General features: G+C 36.1%; 1 protein-coding gene across 8 annotated transcripts in view; it reads left to right on the forward strand.

Moving 5' to 3' along the window:
- Positions 1 to 18,111, forward strand: part of IQSEC1 (IQ motif and Sec7 domain ArfGEF 1) — a 328,601-nt gene that overhangs the window by 297,621 nt on the left and 12,869 nt on the right. For all 8 annotated transcript variants that reach the window (XM_062586053.1, XM_062586054.1, XM_062586055.1 and 5 more), the window contains 8 exons: positions 1,047 to 1,169; positions 1,941 to 2,107; positions 5,761 to 5,900; positions 7,593 to 7,622; positions 9,968 to 10,093; positions 13,063 to 13,162; positions 16,590 to 16,751; positions 17,390 to 17,566. In XM_062586053.1, coding sequence (XP_062442037.1) covers positions 1,047 to 1,169; positions 1,941 to 2,107; positions 5,761 to 5,900; positions 7,593 to 7,622; positions 9,968 to 10,093; positions 13,063 to 13,162; positions 16,590 to 16,751; positions 17,390 to 17,566 — 1,025 coding nt within the window. The remainder of the gene's footprint in view (positions 1 to 1,046; positions 1,170 to 1,940; positions 2,108 to 5,760; positions 5,901 to 7,592; positions 7,623 to 9,967; positions 10,094 to 13,062; positions 13,163 to 16,589; positions 16,752 to 17,389; positions 17,567 to 18,111) is intronic.

The raw sequence follows: 18,111 nt of genomic DNA on the forward strand, positions 1-18,111 counted from the left end.
GAGTTTTTGAGAGTGTTAGAGAACTTAAAATAGACAGGAAGAGTGCGAACTTATTGCAGAGCTGATTGTTTTTAGGTGTGGATTGAAAACAGCATGAGAAATGCCACGCTTGCTTTTTACTTGCACTTACATAAAAGGAAAAAAATACAAAGTGAAGTGAATAAATTTCTTCAGAATTAATTTATGGTAGCTGCAATGTTACTAGAGGAGGCTAGAACTACTCTTATTTATCATTGTATGGCTATATATTTAAGAAAAAGCTTTTAAAACTGGATTGTGCTTTCTTTCAGTGGTTTCTGCATTGCAGTGTTGTTACTTGCAGTGATTCAAGCCTGGTTATTTAAAAACTAAAAGCCAAGTTTAAAAGAAAGGAAATTTGTAAGCTTCTGATTTTAAAGTAGTCTTTAAAATAAAGTATTAGAATGACATAGTTCCCATCGTTCATTATGTTAGACTGGTTCCTGTTTATTATTTGTCATCACAGAGCAAGAAAATAGTTCTTTCTCAATGAATGTTAACTGAAGAATATGGCAATGATAAGGAGATGAGAATTACAATAATAGAGTCCCAAAATAAGAATAATTTTTTTTCCTTGACGTGTGAGAACATTCCTAGACCCAAAGCCATTTGGTGCTGGTTATTCTGGTTGCTGCAGGCTGTTTGCGCATTGGTATTTCAAGTAGACTAAATGCTTTATTTATTACTGTTACAAGCACTGAGTAGTAATTGAAAGCACAAAACCAGTAATTATTCATGGCAGTGGCACGTCTCATGGCTCGGACATTTGTAATTCCAGCAGCTCTGCTGCTGAAAAATAAATACGGGCCTGCTTTCATGTATGCTTTTTCATTTGTCTGTTTTTTGCAGTCCTTGCTTCATGGATTGTCTGCAGTTATTGCAATTGCTGCTGTGTGTTTCTAAAAATTCCATGAATTGATATGTTGCTGCAAGGGGAGGAGAACTGAAGGCTTTTTTTATCTCAGAATCTCCTTAATAGCTTATTGTTAGAAATGAAAAGACCCAATGGCAATATGTTTTTATCCTAGCTGTGTTGTGGATGAGATGGACTTCTCAACAATGGAACTGGATGAAGCACTCAGGAAATTTCAGGCTCATATTCGTGTTCAAGGAGAGGCCCAGAAAGTAGAACGGCTCATTGAAGCTTTTAGGTATGATGCTGAAATAATTTATTCAGTCACGAGAAACTTGCTATTGTCTAACTGTCAAACTGGGGAAGTTGAGTAGTTCTATGTTACATCCCTGTTTATTTGCACTGTCCTTGTGAGTGACATGCAGTTTTAAGTACAGCACGTCGCCAGTACTACTTCTGCTAAATAGACAATAGGAAGTTCTGTTTGCTAGTGCTGTTCATGTATGTTGTTCATATTAACATAGCGTGGTTTCTCAATTAGAAGTTCTTTCTGGCATTAATGGGGAAAAAAGATTTTTTGAATGTCTCTTAATAGAATGTATTTGCATAAAATAGTTGATATACATGAAAATACAGAACTGTTTGTGTATATATTGTGTCAACCTTTCATTAAGCTGTTCATTAAACAACAGTGGTGGAATAAAGAGCATTAACTTATTAATGCTAACACAAGTTACAGGGCAGGAGATTTAAATCAGCTTGCAGCACCAATCTAAAATCAATACTGTATTCTTACCTGGTGTCAGTAGATAATACTGATTAAAAATGAAATCCTGAAGTTACTATAGCTCAGGATCTGTTCTAAGTGAAATTTTGCATATAACAGAATATGGAAGGCTTTTGTTTTCTAGAATTGGCTTACAAAACTACATGAGTGGAAAACTAAATTTATGTATGGAATGCAAATTACAGCTTCTACAACGGCATTGTAGCCGTTGATTCACTTGATGGTAGTAGGATAGTAGTTCATAGCTCTGATGACAGTCCTACCTGCCTTTGCTTTTTACAGCCAACGATACTGTATCTGCAATCCAGGTGTTGTGAGACAATTTAGAAATCCCGATACCATCTTCATTCTAGCTTTTGCAATTATACTGTTAAACACAGATATGTACAGCCCAAATGTGAAACCAGAACGCAAAATGAAGCTAGAAGATTTTGTCAAGAATCTAAGAGGTAAGCAAATATTAAATGTGACGCTCATGAAAGCTTTTTTCTGTAACTGTCATTGGAGGGACATTGTGTATTTTCTGGGGAAAGACAAATATGGGGAGCAAGACTGTGATTTCATTTGGCTTTTAAAACCACTGTAATTTTTGCAGGCTTTAGTTGTTATTTCTGGAAAAATGAAAACAGAATTAAGCATATCGTACTTTTTGGTTTTTTTCTTGTCCTTCTGGAGAGGCTCTGTTGTCAGGTCCTTTTATTCCCAGTTCTTACAATGTAGCTTGAAAAGTGACCGTTACTTTGTATTCAGAACTCTTCAGTACCTCAATTTCTTAGCTACAATTGAAATTTGCCAAACTGACAATCTTCACAAAGTCAAAGGGCAACTCATAAAGACAGCAACTTTTATGCACACGAATGAAGGTGAAAAATTCTATTACAATAAAGTTACTCTACCAAGAACATGTGAGCGTGTGTGTTTACAAATGTATATATCTTTCTGTATATAAAATCAGAGTCACTTCATGTTGCAGATTTTTTGTCAGAGAAGGAACGTGATTTCTAGAGTAGACTACATCAGTACATTGCAGCATAAGCTTACTAATGAGTTCTCATAGAGGTACTGTATTCATAGTTGATAGTTTTTCATTTTTTCTTAGCAATCAATGCATTAAGAAGGATATCAGATCTCTAGCCTGAAAAAATCACACAAGTAAATATTTTCAGTAATCTCAAATATTTTCAAGAATTTTATTCTAAAAGAACACTTCTTCCCCACTTTAGTTTCAAAAGCATAAATCTTTTATTTTTTTTAAGCAGACATGTAGAGGGGACTGGTGAGCTTTTGTCGTCTTGTTTTTGTTAGAGAGTTACTGACCTGGGAACCTAAGTAACCGTAACAGCTTTCCATGTTCTCAGAGGTGCAGATCAGTGACTTTGCTAGAATCTTGTATGTAAGGTTTTGTCACAGAAAAACTTCACTCGCTAAAGCTGTATGTATATTGAGAAACAGAAATCACTGTACTGTGATGAAGACCTTTGGAAATAAACTAAAGATTTAGATTCCCTGGAAAGAAAGAAAATAGTTTTTTTTGTTTTGTTTTGTTTTGTTTTTTTTTGTTTTGTTTTTTTTTTTCTCCTAACTCCGAAACCCTCCTGAAAGGTACTGCGGATTCAGTAAATAAATTTTGCTTTGGTATCTTGGTTGGTGTATCCTCTGATCAAGAAGCCATTTGCCAGCCAGTGGCATGCCTAAAACTGTAGTTAAATTGCCCAACCTTTTCTTCAAATCTGTATCTCAGATCTTTCTCTAATGGTTCTTTTGGGGGAAAAGAACACATTTTTGTGACATACCAACTCAGCCAGTGTTCAACTTCACCTAACAGAAAATAGTCACTGTAGAGCTGAGGAGAAAGACATGAGCAAATAAAATACCTCCTGCTGTTCCTGGGCGTTCAAGGACGAATGCATCAGACAACGTTTACCTCTTATCACAGAAGAATTCTCAGACACTGGAGAAGAAAAATGAGGCCAAAGTCACTTACCCCATCCCTCTTTTCCTTTAAGGTAGTCTGTGCCCATAGGGGAAGAAGCAGCTTATATTATAGTTCCATTTTCGTGTGTGTGTGTGCAAAGGCCAGGAAAATTGCCTGCTCAGTTATTGCCATCCTCTTCTCCTCCTCCCCCTGCTTTTAGACACAAGGACAAGCGCAGCTTAGTGCATGGTGTTTCTTCTTTTGGTAACACTGCATGTACCAGCATGGTGGCAGAATAGGCCCACTATTGCAGGCAGCACCACGTATTAATATATTGTTTAATAGCTATCTTCTTGGTGATAAGAAGCTAAGGTACCTCTCATTTTGTTGTGGGAAACATCTTTAAATACTTGGCTATATACATTGATCACCAAAGCATCTGTTGGGAAATGAGAGAGAAAAGGAAGGCACAGAGTTTTTACCTGTGTTCTAGGAGCTGTGTGACTAAGGCACAGAGACATTAAGACCAACATTATACATGCTAACAGTAGTATCTAATGGTAGGAGTAACAGTGGATACTCAGCTTTCCTGAATTCAGCTTCATAGAGTCACTTTCTGAAAATCTACCTATTTGTAGTCATAAAGGCAACTCACAGCAAAGCTAAAGTTCGGCTCAGAGCATTAAGCCAAAAGTGAGCCTAATGGCAGAAAGATGGAATGGAGTTGCTTAATATGTAAAAGCCTGTTGTCCCATCTCAGGTGTGTGGCAGTTTACATTCATGTGTGCATATGATAATTTCATTTTAGTGCCAGTGAAAGCAGATAGTTATGTTGTTTGGGAATTTCAGATCTTGAAAATGAAGTTTCTGTTTGATGGTCTTATTTCCTTAAATCTGGGTAAGATATCAGTGAGTGATCTGTTCTTAGTAGAAGTTTTAGCTTAGCAAAATTTAAGTTAGTCTTGAGATTTTATCTTTAAATCCACAAAGAGTTTAAAAAAATGGCCTGATATTTTTCTCTTATGGTAATATTGCAGTCATATTCTCTCTGAACTCCAGCCTGAATGCCAACAACTCCCTATTATTATAGGGATTTTTCTAACAAACTACCTTGTCTCTAACTTTAAATGATTAGATCTCAAAGAGTGGTTTGTCACACTTGTGCTGGTGTGTGAAGGCTGTTTTGGTGTTTTTTAGTTGCAAAGAAGCCACATTTTATCACAGTACTTTTTGCATGAGCAGTGTTTTGGGTGACAGAAGATCATATTTCGGCTCCTGAGTATGAGAGAGAGAGACAGAGAGAGAGAGATTGTTGCTCTAAAACCTATTGCAAAATAAAGATGCATCTCCTTGCCTCCAGGAAATCTGACTTTAAGTCGCTTACTGAAGGAAAATTAGACTTCCTTCCACTGCTGTTAAAAAATTCAGGATCAAGCCTCTCTGGCACGTGTTAGGCTACTTCTATGCTGATAAAAATCACAAAGAACTAAAAATTAACATTGTAACTGGACTATTTTGTGAAAGTGTTTTTTCAAAGTAGACTAGTTATTTTTGAAATCATACAGGGGGAATTGGTTAAATTAATTTTATCAAAGTATCTATAGGGTTCTCTTCTAGAAATGATTTTATGAGCAGAGTATTAAGGGGACAAAATGGAGCAAGTGTGCTGTTGCCTCCCTGTGCTGTACTGTTATGAAGTCAGGGGGAGATTTTACTGTTTAAAGAGTTATTTAACTCCTTTGAGCTTTGACACCAAAACAGAGAAAATGTTTAAAAAGAATTATGTGGGAAGTTACCCTTTTTGTAGGTTAGCTTTAGATTAGAGTTGTGAAACAAAAATGAAAAAACAAACCTAAGTTGGTAATTCCAGTCAATACCTGAGTGGCAAAGTGTGAGAGTAGTTAAGTGTGTGGCCACAAATCAGTGCTCTGGTACTGAGTAACATAACTTCTGCCGCTTGGGTAAGGGGAGCTTAGCTTGCAGAGTACTTGCAGCTCAAAAACAGCAGTGTAAGCAGGCACATCAGCAGTCCTGGGCAGCATTTGCTTTGCTGTTAGCAGAGTAAACAAAGATTGCTCTGTTCTTATCTTGTCCTTGCTGAGAAGCCTCCACTGCGGCGAGATGCTCGGGTTTGTTAGTTGGATCATCGAAAGCCAGACTGATAATAAAAACTGTTGGCTTCTGCAGGCGTGGATGATGGTGAAGATATCCCGCGAGAAATGCTGATTGGGATTTACGAGCGAATCCGCAAGCGGGAGCTGAAGACAAACGAGGATCATGTATCGCAAGTCCAGAAGGTTGAAAAACTCATAGTAGGAAAGAAACCAGTAAGTTTACTTTGCCCTGTCAGCTACTAGGTAATAAAGAGCTGTAGGACGATGTACAGCATAGAACAATACCAAAATGTATTGCTTAGAAGCATAAATTGGCTGATAAATGGCAGAAAGTGGAAACGGTGTTAAAATAATAATTTACCATGGAGTTGTTCTTAATTTTGGAGCATTCTCAGTGCAGATGAATCTATTGATGCAATCTGGTATTCATGAGTGATGCAATCCTGAGTCTTAAATTTTTTAAAAACTAGTTTTTCCAACACTTTTTCCCTGTGAAGCTTTACAGTTCTGAAATTAGGCTCTGAAATGCCTGTATTTTAGGCATCTCTCATGTTTGTTTCCAGAGAATTGAAGTGTGTTGGTGTACAGTGATGCTTTAGAGGATCATATTTCAACTTTTATGCTGTCAATTGTGGCCCTATAACTTAAAAGAGTAATAAAAACTCTTATTCCTATCAGTCTCACACAACCTTGCAGCTAGCACTGTTGAACCAGGGTTTAAAAGAGAGGAGACTGGTTAACTACAGTGTGTATCATTTTGTTCAAGAACTTACCTGGAAATCAAGTCCCAGCAATTCTAATGCTGATTTTGAATGCTTTTTTAGACTTGAGCAGCTCACTTAAATTTTCTTCCTTACTTTCACCTTCTCTATAACTTGGATATTTATTTTCCAAAGATACCTCTCATTTTGTTGTGGGAAACATCTTTAAATACTTGGCTATATACATTGATCACCAAAGCATCTGTTGGGAAATGAGAGAGAAAAGGAAGGAACAGTGTTTTTACCTGTGTTCTAGGAGCTGAGTGACTAAGGCACAGAGACATTAAGACCAACATTATACATGCTAACAGTAGTATCTAATGGTAGGAGTAACAGTGGATACTCAGCTTTCCTGAACTCAGCTTCATAGAGTCACTTTCTGAAAATCTACCTATTTGTAGTCATAAAGGCAGCTCACAGCAAAGCTAAAGGAAGACAGACTTGCCTATTCTCAAGATTTCCATCAGTTTTTATAGCAGCGCTTGGTTTTTTTCTGTGGTAGGGACTGATTTAAAAACAAAAAAAAAATTACAAATTTGATCAGGAATCTTGGGTTCTCCCTATGGATTCTCAGCTGTGGGAGGATAGACAGAAGACCACCAAAAAAATACTGGATTTGTTTCAGTTTTCCAGTAATGAAATATTGAGGGGATCTCCTAAAAGAAGCAAAGGAGAGAAAAAGCAGAATTTCTTAAACTAATAAAAGTTTTCCATATTTTTTCAGGAGACAGGAAAAATATTCTGAAGTTGACAGTCACTTATGTTTTCATCTGAAAATTATTTCCTAAAAGTGTTTGGAGGTTTAGCTTTATTAGTAGGTTTCTGTGGGAGATTATTTTTTCTTCCTGCCTGTTTTATTCAGGCATGTGGCAATCCAAAGTCTGAGATTAATCTTGGCCTTGAAAATATAATGGGATTAGGAAAAAAGGGCCCTTGATATATAGGATCAAGGACTCTTCTATTGAGACAGTTTTTAATTGTGTGAAAGAATTTAGGAAATAGCCAACAGTGTTTATTGATAGATATATTTGTTTTTACTTTATAGGCATTTAGTCATAGTAAGACCATGACGTATTTACTTGCTATGATACAATACTATGTTTCTCTGAAGTTTAACGAACTTGTATGTGTCTTTCTACTGTAGATTGGATCTCTGCATCATGGACTTGGTTGTGTAGGTATTTTTCTCATACTCATTCAAAGTTTATAGTTATTTTAACTCATAGCATTTTCTTTAACTGGCAATAACATGTTCTGTTACATTTTGTTTTTTCAAAAATTCAAAATATTTCAAATATTTCAAGCAAATTTCTTATTGCTATTGTAACAAAAATGACTTTCATCTCCAAAATACTTATTTAAAATTTTTTTCCTAGAGCAGCTACTTTAATTTATTGTCTAGAGTTTTCTAGACTTTGCAATATATATTTTATGCATTCCAAATGTTTTGATCACCATAAAAACAAGGTAGCCAGCAAAAAATAAATAAATTACAACAAAAAAATTACAATTGCATCTCTCCTTTCCATTTGGGCTACAACACGTTTATTTCTTGCACAATTCAGTATTGATATACTACAAAGATATTGCAGGTTAATTTAATAGTTCCCTTGTAAGTGATAGGTAAACATAGAAAATACTGATTTGAAATTTAAGTTATAGACATATTCAATAATATTCTTAGAGCTGGTTCTTCTTATGTACTTTTCAAATTATTTTAGATTCAGGATAACAATATTGCTAGTAGTTGAACAACCAACCAAAAAAAAAAAACCACAAAATTCAAGGCAGAATAGCAATCGTAGTATACTGAAATCTCACCTTTTACAAATTTGATCGTCATCATTTTTTCTTAATTATAACTGTGCTGTGCATCAGTTTCTTCACTCAGAACAATGTAGGGAATGTAGTTTGAACTTTTGTTTTTCTTAGTCTCCTATTTGTTTTGTTAGTGTAAACAATTAAAATCATGCAAAGCTAGCTTCATATTCCCAACAGAAGTATCTGTCACTGTTTCATGGATGTGTACCAAGCAGTACCAATGGACTGTAAAAACAACCCTGAAGTTGTAACCTCTGTAAAATAGGGTGGAAAGGAGTCTTACTAGATTGTCTCTCATTAGGCTTGTGTTAGAGCCATGTTTCAAGTCAAGATCTCACTCTAGTTGTTTATACGTTCACGGGCTCAGTGACTACATTTGGGTTTTGTTATCTTGCAGTAGCAAATCTCAGACAGCCATTCGCAAGGGCCACTAGGTCTGGAGGCAGAGGAGCAGAGGAAATGCAACCTTTATTCCTGTTCCTTTCCAGTGAGAGCACATGTAAGCTGTTCAGTTACCAGCATAGTCAGTGTGCAAATATAAACAATTGATTTCTGCAGCGTTCTGCACCACACTGACTCCTTCAGAGCCCTTCTTCAGGGAGAGTGTGTAACTGAGCTGATGCCAATAGGCAACAGAGAAAAATGCTGTAACAGCATTTAATTCCATAGCAGAATTACTATTTAATTTGGAGGGAAGAAAATAAATGTCACCAAATCACTTTTCAACCATAGACAGTAACATACAGATTTATCTCTGGAATAAAATAAGGGCCGATAGGAACCCTAACTCTTTTCCACTCCTGTTTTCCCCTGCTCATTTCAAGAAGGAGAAAGTCTTAACTGTCTTTGACCATTTTCCTTTGCCTTGTAAATCTCTTGTAAAAAATCCTCCATGTAGAATCAGTTATTATAGACAATTATAAGATACAAATTTAACATGTCTAGTTGCCAAAGAATATTGTCTACTGCACATTCTTAAACTTTAGGGGACTCCTTTTAGTATTGTTGACAGGACAACTTCATTTGCATTTGAAAGAAATGAAGTCTTCGTAGGTTGAAAATAACTTTTTGTAGGTGAGTTCAGCAGACATTTCAAATAATAGAATGGAAAATTATTCTCAGTTTTCTTACCAACATTAAAAAATAAGCTAGCCTGAAAATCCATTTACTTTTCTCTGATGTCACCTTTTCCTTGGTATTGGCGAATGAACAAATTGAATTAATTCAATGGCTGACAAAGAGTAATCTGCAACGTCAGTGTATTCATCATCTCGCAAAAGCTAAAGTCACTTTGCATCCCTTGTTCAAAAACAGATATGTAAAAATGCTCAGTAAAGCAAGCATACTTTGCTTTGAGCTTCTGCTTACTTAACTTCTTTTGAGGTTTTATGGCTATACAAACTAAGGTCTATTCCTGTCACTATAAAACTTCTGTTGATGTCCATATTCAGGATGGGAGCTGTTGGAGAAGTTGGTGTAGTTGATGTTGTTTTATATAAGGATATTATTGATGTTGAATGTACTGCAAGTTTGTGGCATATGAATCTGTATTCTGTTAGTGGTCCTTTGATGAAAAACAATCTATTGGTCTTGGAGGGAAAGATATTTGAATTATTCCAAAAAAGATTCTAGATGTGAAAGGGCCTCTTTATTGTCTAAACATTGCTATTTTAACCGTGAACTTCTGTATTATCATAGGTCCTCTCTCTGCCCCACCGGAGGCTCGTTTGCTACTGTAGACTCTTTGAAGTTCCAGATCCAAATAAACCTCAGAAGCTCGGATTGCACCAGAGAGAAATATTTTTATTTAATGATCTTCTTGTGGTATGTGTTTTCAGATTCAGGTTTTGTTTGTTTTTAAGGTTACTTTTACTAATGCAAAATTGAGAGAAAGATCAAATGTGCTCCTTGTCATTTAACATTTTTTTTAACTCTGAATTAAACTTCATTTTCTACTGCAGTTCATATACTTACTTGGAAAAAAGGCAACTTTTACCTGATACTCTTATTAGCATATTTTTGTATAAAAGCTAAAGACTTTTACATGGGAGAGCTTTACTGACACTATCACCAGGTTGCTTATGACATGTTTCCCTATTACTTGTAGATTTGGCTCTCTGACAGCTCTGTGGCTCTGTCTCTTTGGCTCTGCAGCAAATATCTTTTTTTTTTCTTATATATGTATATATTTGTGTTTAGCAGTCTATAAGGGTAGATAGTCTTCTAGTGAGATATTCAGAAATACCTTTTGCCCTGAAATCAGTGGGAATCAACTGCACATAGACATTTCCAAAAATAAGCATCTGATACCTGTTAATCTGTACCTTAGGCATCAGAACTGCAGAATTTGACAATTCATTTCTCTCAGATGCAGCCTGTTTTCTTCAAATTACATTGATCTCTGTGGATGTTAGGGCACCAAAAACTCAGTTATGGACCATCTTTGCAAAGATTCAATGTTTCAGGTCTGGATTTGACAAGATCTAAACATGAGATTTATTATCTGCAATGTAAGTTAAGGATAACAGTTTGAAGGGAAAAGAACAGAAAAATGTTACTCAGTGGAGAAAGAATAGTGCTAGTTTCCCTGTCTCCCACTACTCTGCTACAGCTCTATAAAAGGAAATCATGACTACAACTTGAGAAGCGGTGTCAAGGAGAATCTGTTGTCGCATTATTTTTCCAAAATCCAGAATGAACTAGTGTATTCTGAAGAAATTTCTCTATATATTAGTTCAGGACCAGGCAGTCATGGTCCCTCTTGGTTCCCCTTTCTATGTCTATATAAATCACTTAAAGGAAGTAAAAAAAAAAAAATGTAGAAGACAAAGTGTAGAAAATAAAATGAACTTTAGAACTTCAAAACTTTAGGACTTTAGAAAATAGAAATTTGAGTTATTTGCCTGTATTTTTATAACACAGTAAGTCATACCTGGGAAATCTGAAAAATGCTTTTTTGAATATGTGAGTTTGAGTGAATATCAGTTATATCAAGGGTCTTTGTTGTTTATGAGTCTTCATTAAATATTTAGATAATCAGATTTCTTTTATTGTTAAATGAACACAAGTGTATGGTTTATTTTGCAATATGTGTCTTAGTTTTCTGGAATATGCACTTAACCATTAGACAAGATTTTTACAATTTTAAGATTTTTACAATAGATAAATGGTGATGTTGGAAAATTCAGAATCTAAATTATGTTACAGTTGGCACATGATATGTTTTTAAGCCTCAAATAATCTGGGAAGGATTAATATTTAAACTTTCTTGATTATGTAAGAAATTTGCTTTGATGCTGAAGCCGTTTATTAATTGCTGTATCTGACTATAAGAAAGTGCTTTGATATAATAGCTTTTACTAAAAAGAAAAAAAATTTCCACAATTTCCCATTTACCTAAAGAAGGTCTCTGTTCCATAAATAATGAATTTGAGTGAGTTGTGGAAAAGAAAAAAGTTAAAATCTGCATATTGATTTGTATTCTGTAGATGTTTTATGAACCAGACGTGTTTATTCACTGGAATACAAATTAGATGTGTTGAAATACATTTTACAGTTCACTTCTAGTGAACATTTAACCTGACACAGTCTTTTGAAAAGCAGACGTACAAAGCTAGTGACAGCTTGGAATTACTTGGTTGATCTCGCGAAAATAGGAAAATTGGTTGCACTCTGATTGGAATGTATTTGTTACTTGGAGAACTAAGAAGTAAAATATTTCATGTTTTAATATGAAAAAGGTACATGCCAGGTATGCATTTTTATTGTACCTAATTTTTACATATGTTCAGGCATTAAAACCAGGAGGTAAACAAAAAAAAATTTTTACCCCTTTGGTTGTGAGTACAGCCTCCTAGTTGTAAATGTGAACTTGAGCATAAATTGATGGAACATTGTCTTCCTCAGGGTGCAACCATTGTGTTGTTTTGTAGTACTTATTCAACTGCCAGTAGTTTTATCAAACTCTTTTAGCAGTAATACAGACCCATTTTGTCAATTCTGGTAAACTGCAACCCCACAGCCATAAGTTAAAATTAGCAAGAACTAGTGAAAATAAACTTCTGAGCAATAAAGATAGAACTGTACTCATTGTGCAGAACACAAGAATTGATGGTAAGAAGTAGTATCTTAATTTACTGCAGCAAAAAATAAAGTTTTCCACTGAACTTAGAGCTTTTATTGAGATAAGTGCTGTACAAAGCATGAAAAACAGAGCATCATTAGATGAGATAAAGTGCAAGACAGTAGTTGGAGGTGCACAGAGGCAAAGCAGGCTTGGAAGAAGGTCACGTAGCAGATCAGAAGAGGGAAGTAAGCTTATGTTGAGAGGTCCCTCCCTGTCCTGTCTATAGTCAGATTGTAAGAAAGTATGAAAGAAGAAAGGTATGGCAGCAGTTAATTTTTTCAAACATAATTTAAACATATTTACCGTTTTGATAGCATGTACAGTGTACATTTTTAATAAAATATACAGTGCACAAAAAGTGTGCAATCTTTTTTTCTTGAGTTTGACGAAGTAAGGTCCTGAAGATAGGGAACACACAGGTCTTTGCATCTTTATAAAATGTTAAACATTCTGACTAAGAGATACGTACACTTCAGAACTTTTTTTTTCCTTCATTAATAGTGGATTAAATACAGCAATTGCAGTACAAAAGAGAGGGAAAAGTTGGTATTTTCTGGCAGATCGAAGCTTTCTGTAGCATAAAATCTTGTGCCATATGCTAATTCTCATGAACAATAATTTTCCACTAATACATACGGTAAATTTTATGTTGTATGATAATTTTCAGGTGACCAAGATCTTTCAAAAGAAGAAGAACTCGGTTACATACAGTTTTCGACAGTCCTTTTCCCTCTACGGAATGCAAGTTCTTCTCTTTGAAAACCAGTGTAAGTCTGTCCTCTCTTTCTAGATCATAATTTTATTTAAGAATAAAACAAAATTGAGTTGTATGAGTGAAAAAGGATGTACAAGACTTGATTCTAAATGGAGGAATTAAATTACTATGAATTGAGTTTAGGCTAAAGTTTAAAGCAGGATGATTTTAGCATAGGAAACAGCAGGACTGCTGTTAGATTTCTGATTGTAGCCAGAGACCAAATCTAGTCCAGTGTGTTGTGTGTGGATGCTTGTAAAGAGCAGAATGTTTGTAAAGAAAAAACGGTGGTGTTATCTGTTGCTGAGCCAACAGTACAGTTAGCTGGAACTGAATGTATGGTAATAAATAATGACTGTAAGAATGATTTGTGTAATTCGAGTCACTTCAATTTTCTTGAGTTATAGCTTCCCCTTGTGCCTAGATAATGTATATTCATTATAATGTAAATACAAAGCAGAATTAGGCAGAGATTCTGTATTCAACCTTTTATTTTCTGCCCTGCAGTGTTTCTTATGTCAGTTGTAATCTTCATCAATCTTGTATATGTTTTTTCCTTAATGTTTGTCAAGCTCAATTTTAGGAGACAACAGTCCAACAAAAAAGCAAATATTTTGCTAACACTCTTGCAGATTTTAAATCCAGAGACAGTATCCATAAAATGTAGCAGAGCGTAGTTGTCTGTTCAGTACCTAGGGTGACAGTCTATTTGACATGACTTCATGGTTTATAATCCAAACCTTGCCCTTGATGAGAAATTGGATGCTGGTCAGTGTGACGTTCAGTAGTTCCTGTGCTTGTCTGTTGTGGAAGGCGCTTAGTTTTCACTTGTCCTTGGGAATGTGTTCCAATGGCTCATTTCACTGAAAAGAAGTTGCAGTATTTTATGAGTCAAAGAATCTGGAGATTTCAAAAGGGTTGAGCTCATAGCAGCATGCAGCCTAGAGATTATTTATATGCATACACATTCACTCTCTCACATGCACGCATTATGTAATGAAAAATTCATTTCTAAATCGCACCACTAAATATTTCTATTCTTGGTTTTACTATAAACAGAAGAATATGTATTTCCTCTGAAGTCAAATTAAAAAAAAAAAGGAAAAAAGAAGGACAGCACAGAAACATGCTAAGTAGAAACATTTTATTCAAGTAAATATGAAAATCTCTCTAGTGGGATTAGGAGCAAAGGCCTGAATTCTTCCCAGCGAACTGCAGGCATTTGCCTGAGGCACCTCAGCAGACCTGCAGCTGGTCCGGCTCCTGGGCAGGCCGTTTCTGAAGGAGACCGGGGAACTGAGTGTGCTTCTAGTAAGAGCACCTCCTGGTCGGGATGAGGTGCTGTTCAGCTGGCAAAGAAAAACACTCTTTCCCTCCGGTTTGTAAAATTGCTAGTAGCAGCTCCCCCTACGCTCAGCGATGGCGGCGTGCTTTGGCCGGTGCAGCTGTGCCATCCAGTAAATCTGTGTGGAGCAGCTGTCAGGATCAGCTGCTTTCAGGTGCATGAAATGTAGTGTCGCTAAAGCAGAAGCAACAAAAATACTGGCTTGGCTACTCGTGAGTTGACTGATGCGATTGGTGTTGCACAGTTAATGACAGAAGTAAATTATGTTGAAGGGTGGGTTTGTTCCAAGGTGGAGAATACTGTCGTTTATCCCCATTGCTTTAATAGACCACAGGGAAGTATATCCTACATTTTCAGTAAAAATCACTGAAAAGACAAAGGAGAAGATTATTTATGCAGTGTATGTGAAACCCATAGATACTTATGCCGGTGTTTCTTGATGCTTAATTAGAAGAATGCAGAGTAATATCATTTGCTAGTAAAATATTTTTGTTTGTTTAGCATGTGGAGGTTGGTGGTTCTTTACTCATGTCTCAAGGTAACCACATGACTTTGCCTGCAGTTACCCAGTTGCCTTATTTTCCTGTTTCAAAGGCAGCTTTTTTTTTCTTTTCCTCCGGTATTCAAGTACACCTATAGCTGTTGGCGGCATGGCTGGTTTCAGTGCCCAAAGCGATACGGGGTGTATGTGTGTAGGCTAAGCCTTCCGTCCGCTTGCCTGGCATCAGACACTGCGGTGTTTTTGGCCGTTAGCTGCGTTCTGCACGGCAGCAGCTGGAGGCAGCTGCCCGAGTTGACTGAGAGTAGCTGCCTTTGCTGTGTGCGCGGCAGCAGATCAGCGGTAGTACCCTGCCTCTGCACAAGATGCCGGCGACCAGCACAAGCCTTCAGTTACCGCTCCCTCCTTCCCCTCTGCTCTGTCACTTCCAGCTGGGGCAGCTGGCTCCTTTTCTCACCTGAGGACAATAAATGGACATGCTTTGCCTTTAGTTTTGATTCTGATTTGGAAATGAAGGTATCTTTTAAAATGCAGCAGTATTCCACTTCTATTTCAGTGTTTTTAGGCTGTGTATTGCTGAAACGTAATAGCTTTGAGGGAAAAGCCTTACGTTGTCTGCAGGTTCTTGAGTGAATTTACAGTATGTGGGAGTTCTTGAACTTCAGACGGAACACTTAGGTAAACACTTGAGCTTTACTTGATAAATAGGATCAGGCAGTTGAATTTAAAAAAAAAAACTTCATGAATTAGAGTGCACATTTTGAGTTTCTGTTATTACTTATTTCTACAGGTCTGTGATTCAAACCAAAATCGACTATTTTCTATAGGAGAACAAATCTTCATTATAATTTATCTTTTTGTCTATTAACCTTTTTAGTTAGTTGGGAGATATTTTTGACCAGCTGTTAAAATTTTTCCTCTCAAGTGTGCAGCTGGAGAAGAGGCAAAGACAATTTGCAGAAAATGCTCTCTTTTATTGTAAAAATGTCTGTAATACATGCTATCAGAGTGGAGGGGGCGACACTTACTTCCTCAGTTATGTAACATCACGGATGATTTCTAAGTAAAAAAACAAAATGAAACAAAAATAGGATGACTAGAAAACAAAATTTGTTAAGAAATAGTAAGCCATACATACTAGTGCGTTTTCTCTGTCTTCTTACAAACACTTAAAGTTAGAAGTGCAAGAGAATTTCTAGTACTTGAGCTTTATTTGAGAAGTCTTTACTCAGCAAAACTTTGATGTGTATTTGGGTAAAGGAATGGGGTCGTTCGATTAAACAAAAATCATCAATTCCTTTTCATTTTTCTGCTTTTTCAGAGATTTTTCTTCTGTATTGTGTATTAAGGGCATAAAGACTGACTGTTTTTCAATATTTATAACTTTACAGTTAATCAGTTCCTATATGCATTAGGACTTTTTCATTCTACTTCTTTGTCCGTTGACTTTCATTTCTCTGATATTTCTCCCCATGTGATAATGTGTGTAAGATGTCTTTGGACTTCAAAAAAAAAAGGGGGGGGGTGACATTGAAAGCAATTGAAATGATTGGAGCTTCAATATTCTTGTCTTTTTACTGAATCTTTCTCTTCTAGATTATCCCAATGGTATACGTCTCACATCAGCTGTTCCTGGAGCAGATATCAAAGTACTAATAAATTTCAATGCGCCAAATCCTCAGGACAGAAAGAAGTTTACAGATGATTTGAGGGAGTCAATTGCAGAGGTTCAAGAAATGGAAAAGCACAGAATAGAGTGTAAGTACAAAGGTACATATAATAGAGCATTCTCAAAGTAATCAAAATCCATTAGAACTCTTTAAAATTTCAAAATAGCATGGGTTTTTTTTCATGACTTTGATTCTAGCAAAAAGAAAAACCCAGTGATCTGCAAGCTCCAGCTGAGTTTATTGAGGTTTGTTTAGTGCAGTGAAGCTGCAGCAGAAATTTAATCTGAACAAATAGCAAAGATCAATGGACAGAGGAGAAATAAATTTTGTATTTGTAGTATGAATTACAGTAAAAATTTTAGGGATGGTTTACACGGCTCTGAAACTTTCAATGATGATCTTTCAAAAAGTTTTGCTGTATTTATTTTCACTTCTGTGCTTACGTACTTGTATTTTGTCAATTAACCATAGTACAAATCCACATATTTTGCTAGAAATAACATGACTGTTAAACAGACATGTTTTTCCAACAGAGGGATAGCCTTTCGTCCTGTATGGTGTATTATAAAGCTCTTAGCACAGGAACTGACTTCTCTGACATTTAGCAGTTCCAGAATGCACTCTCACTTTTGAATGTATAGTAATACCTAATCACATACAGAAATTGTGATGTTACTGTATGTGTCTCATTATAGTCACTAATTGCACAATTATTCTTTGTTTCAGCTGAACTAGAGAAACAGAAGGGTGTGGTGCGTCCGAGCATGTCTCAGTGCTCTAGTCTGAAAAAGGAGTCTGGCAACGGGACACTGAACAGGGCTTGCCTGGACGACAGCTATGCTACTGGGGAGGGGCTGAAAAGAAGTGCCCTGAGCAGCTCCCTTAGAGACCTCTCTGAAGCAGGTAAGCACGGCGTTTACTTCCTTGCTCTGACTAGTGCATGTAAAGATGTGTGGATGATGCATATAAAAGTACAGCTCTCAGTGGGCAATAAGAACTGATAATATTGAAATTCAAAACATTTTTAATAGCTCCTCTTTGATAGCTTGTGTTTAATTTACGTTTGGTTTTTTGTTCTGTTGAGCAACTGCTATTTGAAAATATTTAAACCATTTTAGATTGTTATATATATTTTTAGAGGAGAGTGAAGACAGAGGAAAAATTGTAAGTGTTTTATAGAAATAATGGTTGATTGACTTGTACTAGGAGTTGTCCATTTAGTTTTCCTTTCTTTTCTTCCTGCCCTTGCCTCTTCCCCTTGATGCCCTTCCTAGAGAAGGAAAACAAAACAAAACAAAGCTGTGGTCTCTATGTAATGACTGCTTTGTGTATTTTTGTGCTCAAGTGTACCTGTGTTACTACATTGATGAATGAAATTGAGTGAAGCCCTACTAAATTCTGTTCAGAGCTATGTAATTCAGTTATGCTGTGTCACTGCTAACTCTTTC

Source organism: Rhea pennata, chromosome 12 (assembly GCF_028389875.1).
Source record: "Rhea pennata isolate bPtePen1 chromosome 12, bPtePen1.pri, whole genome shotgun sequence".
Taxonomy (NCBI): domain Eukaryota; kingdom Metazoa; phylum Chordata; class Aves; order Rheiformes; family Rheidae; genus Rhea; species Rhea pennata.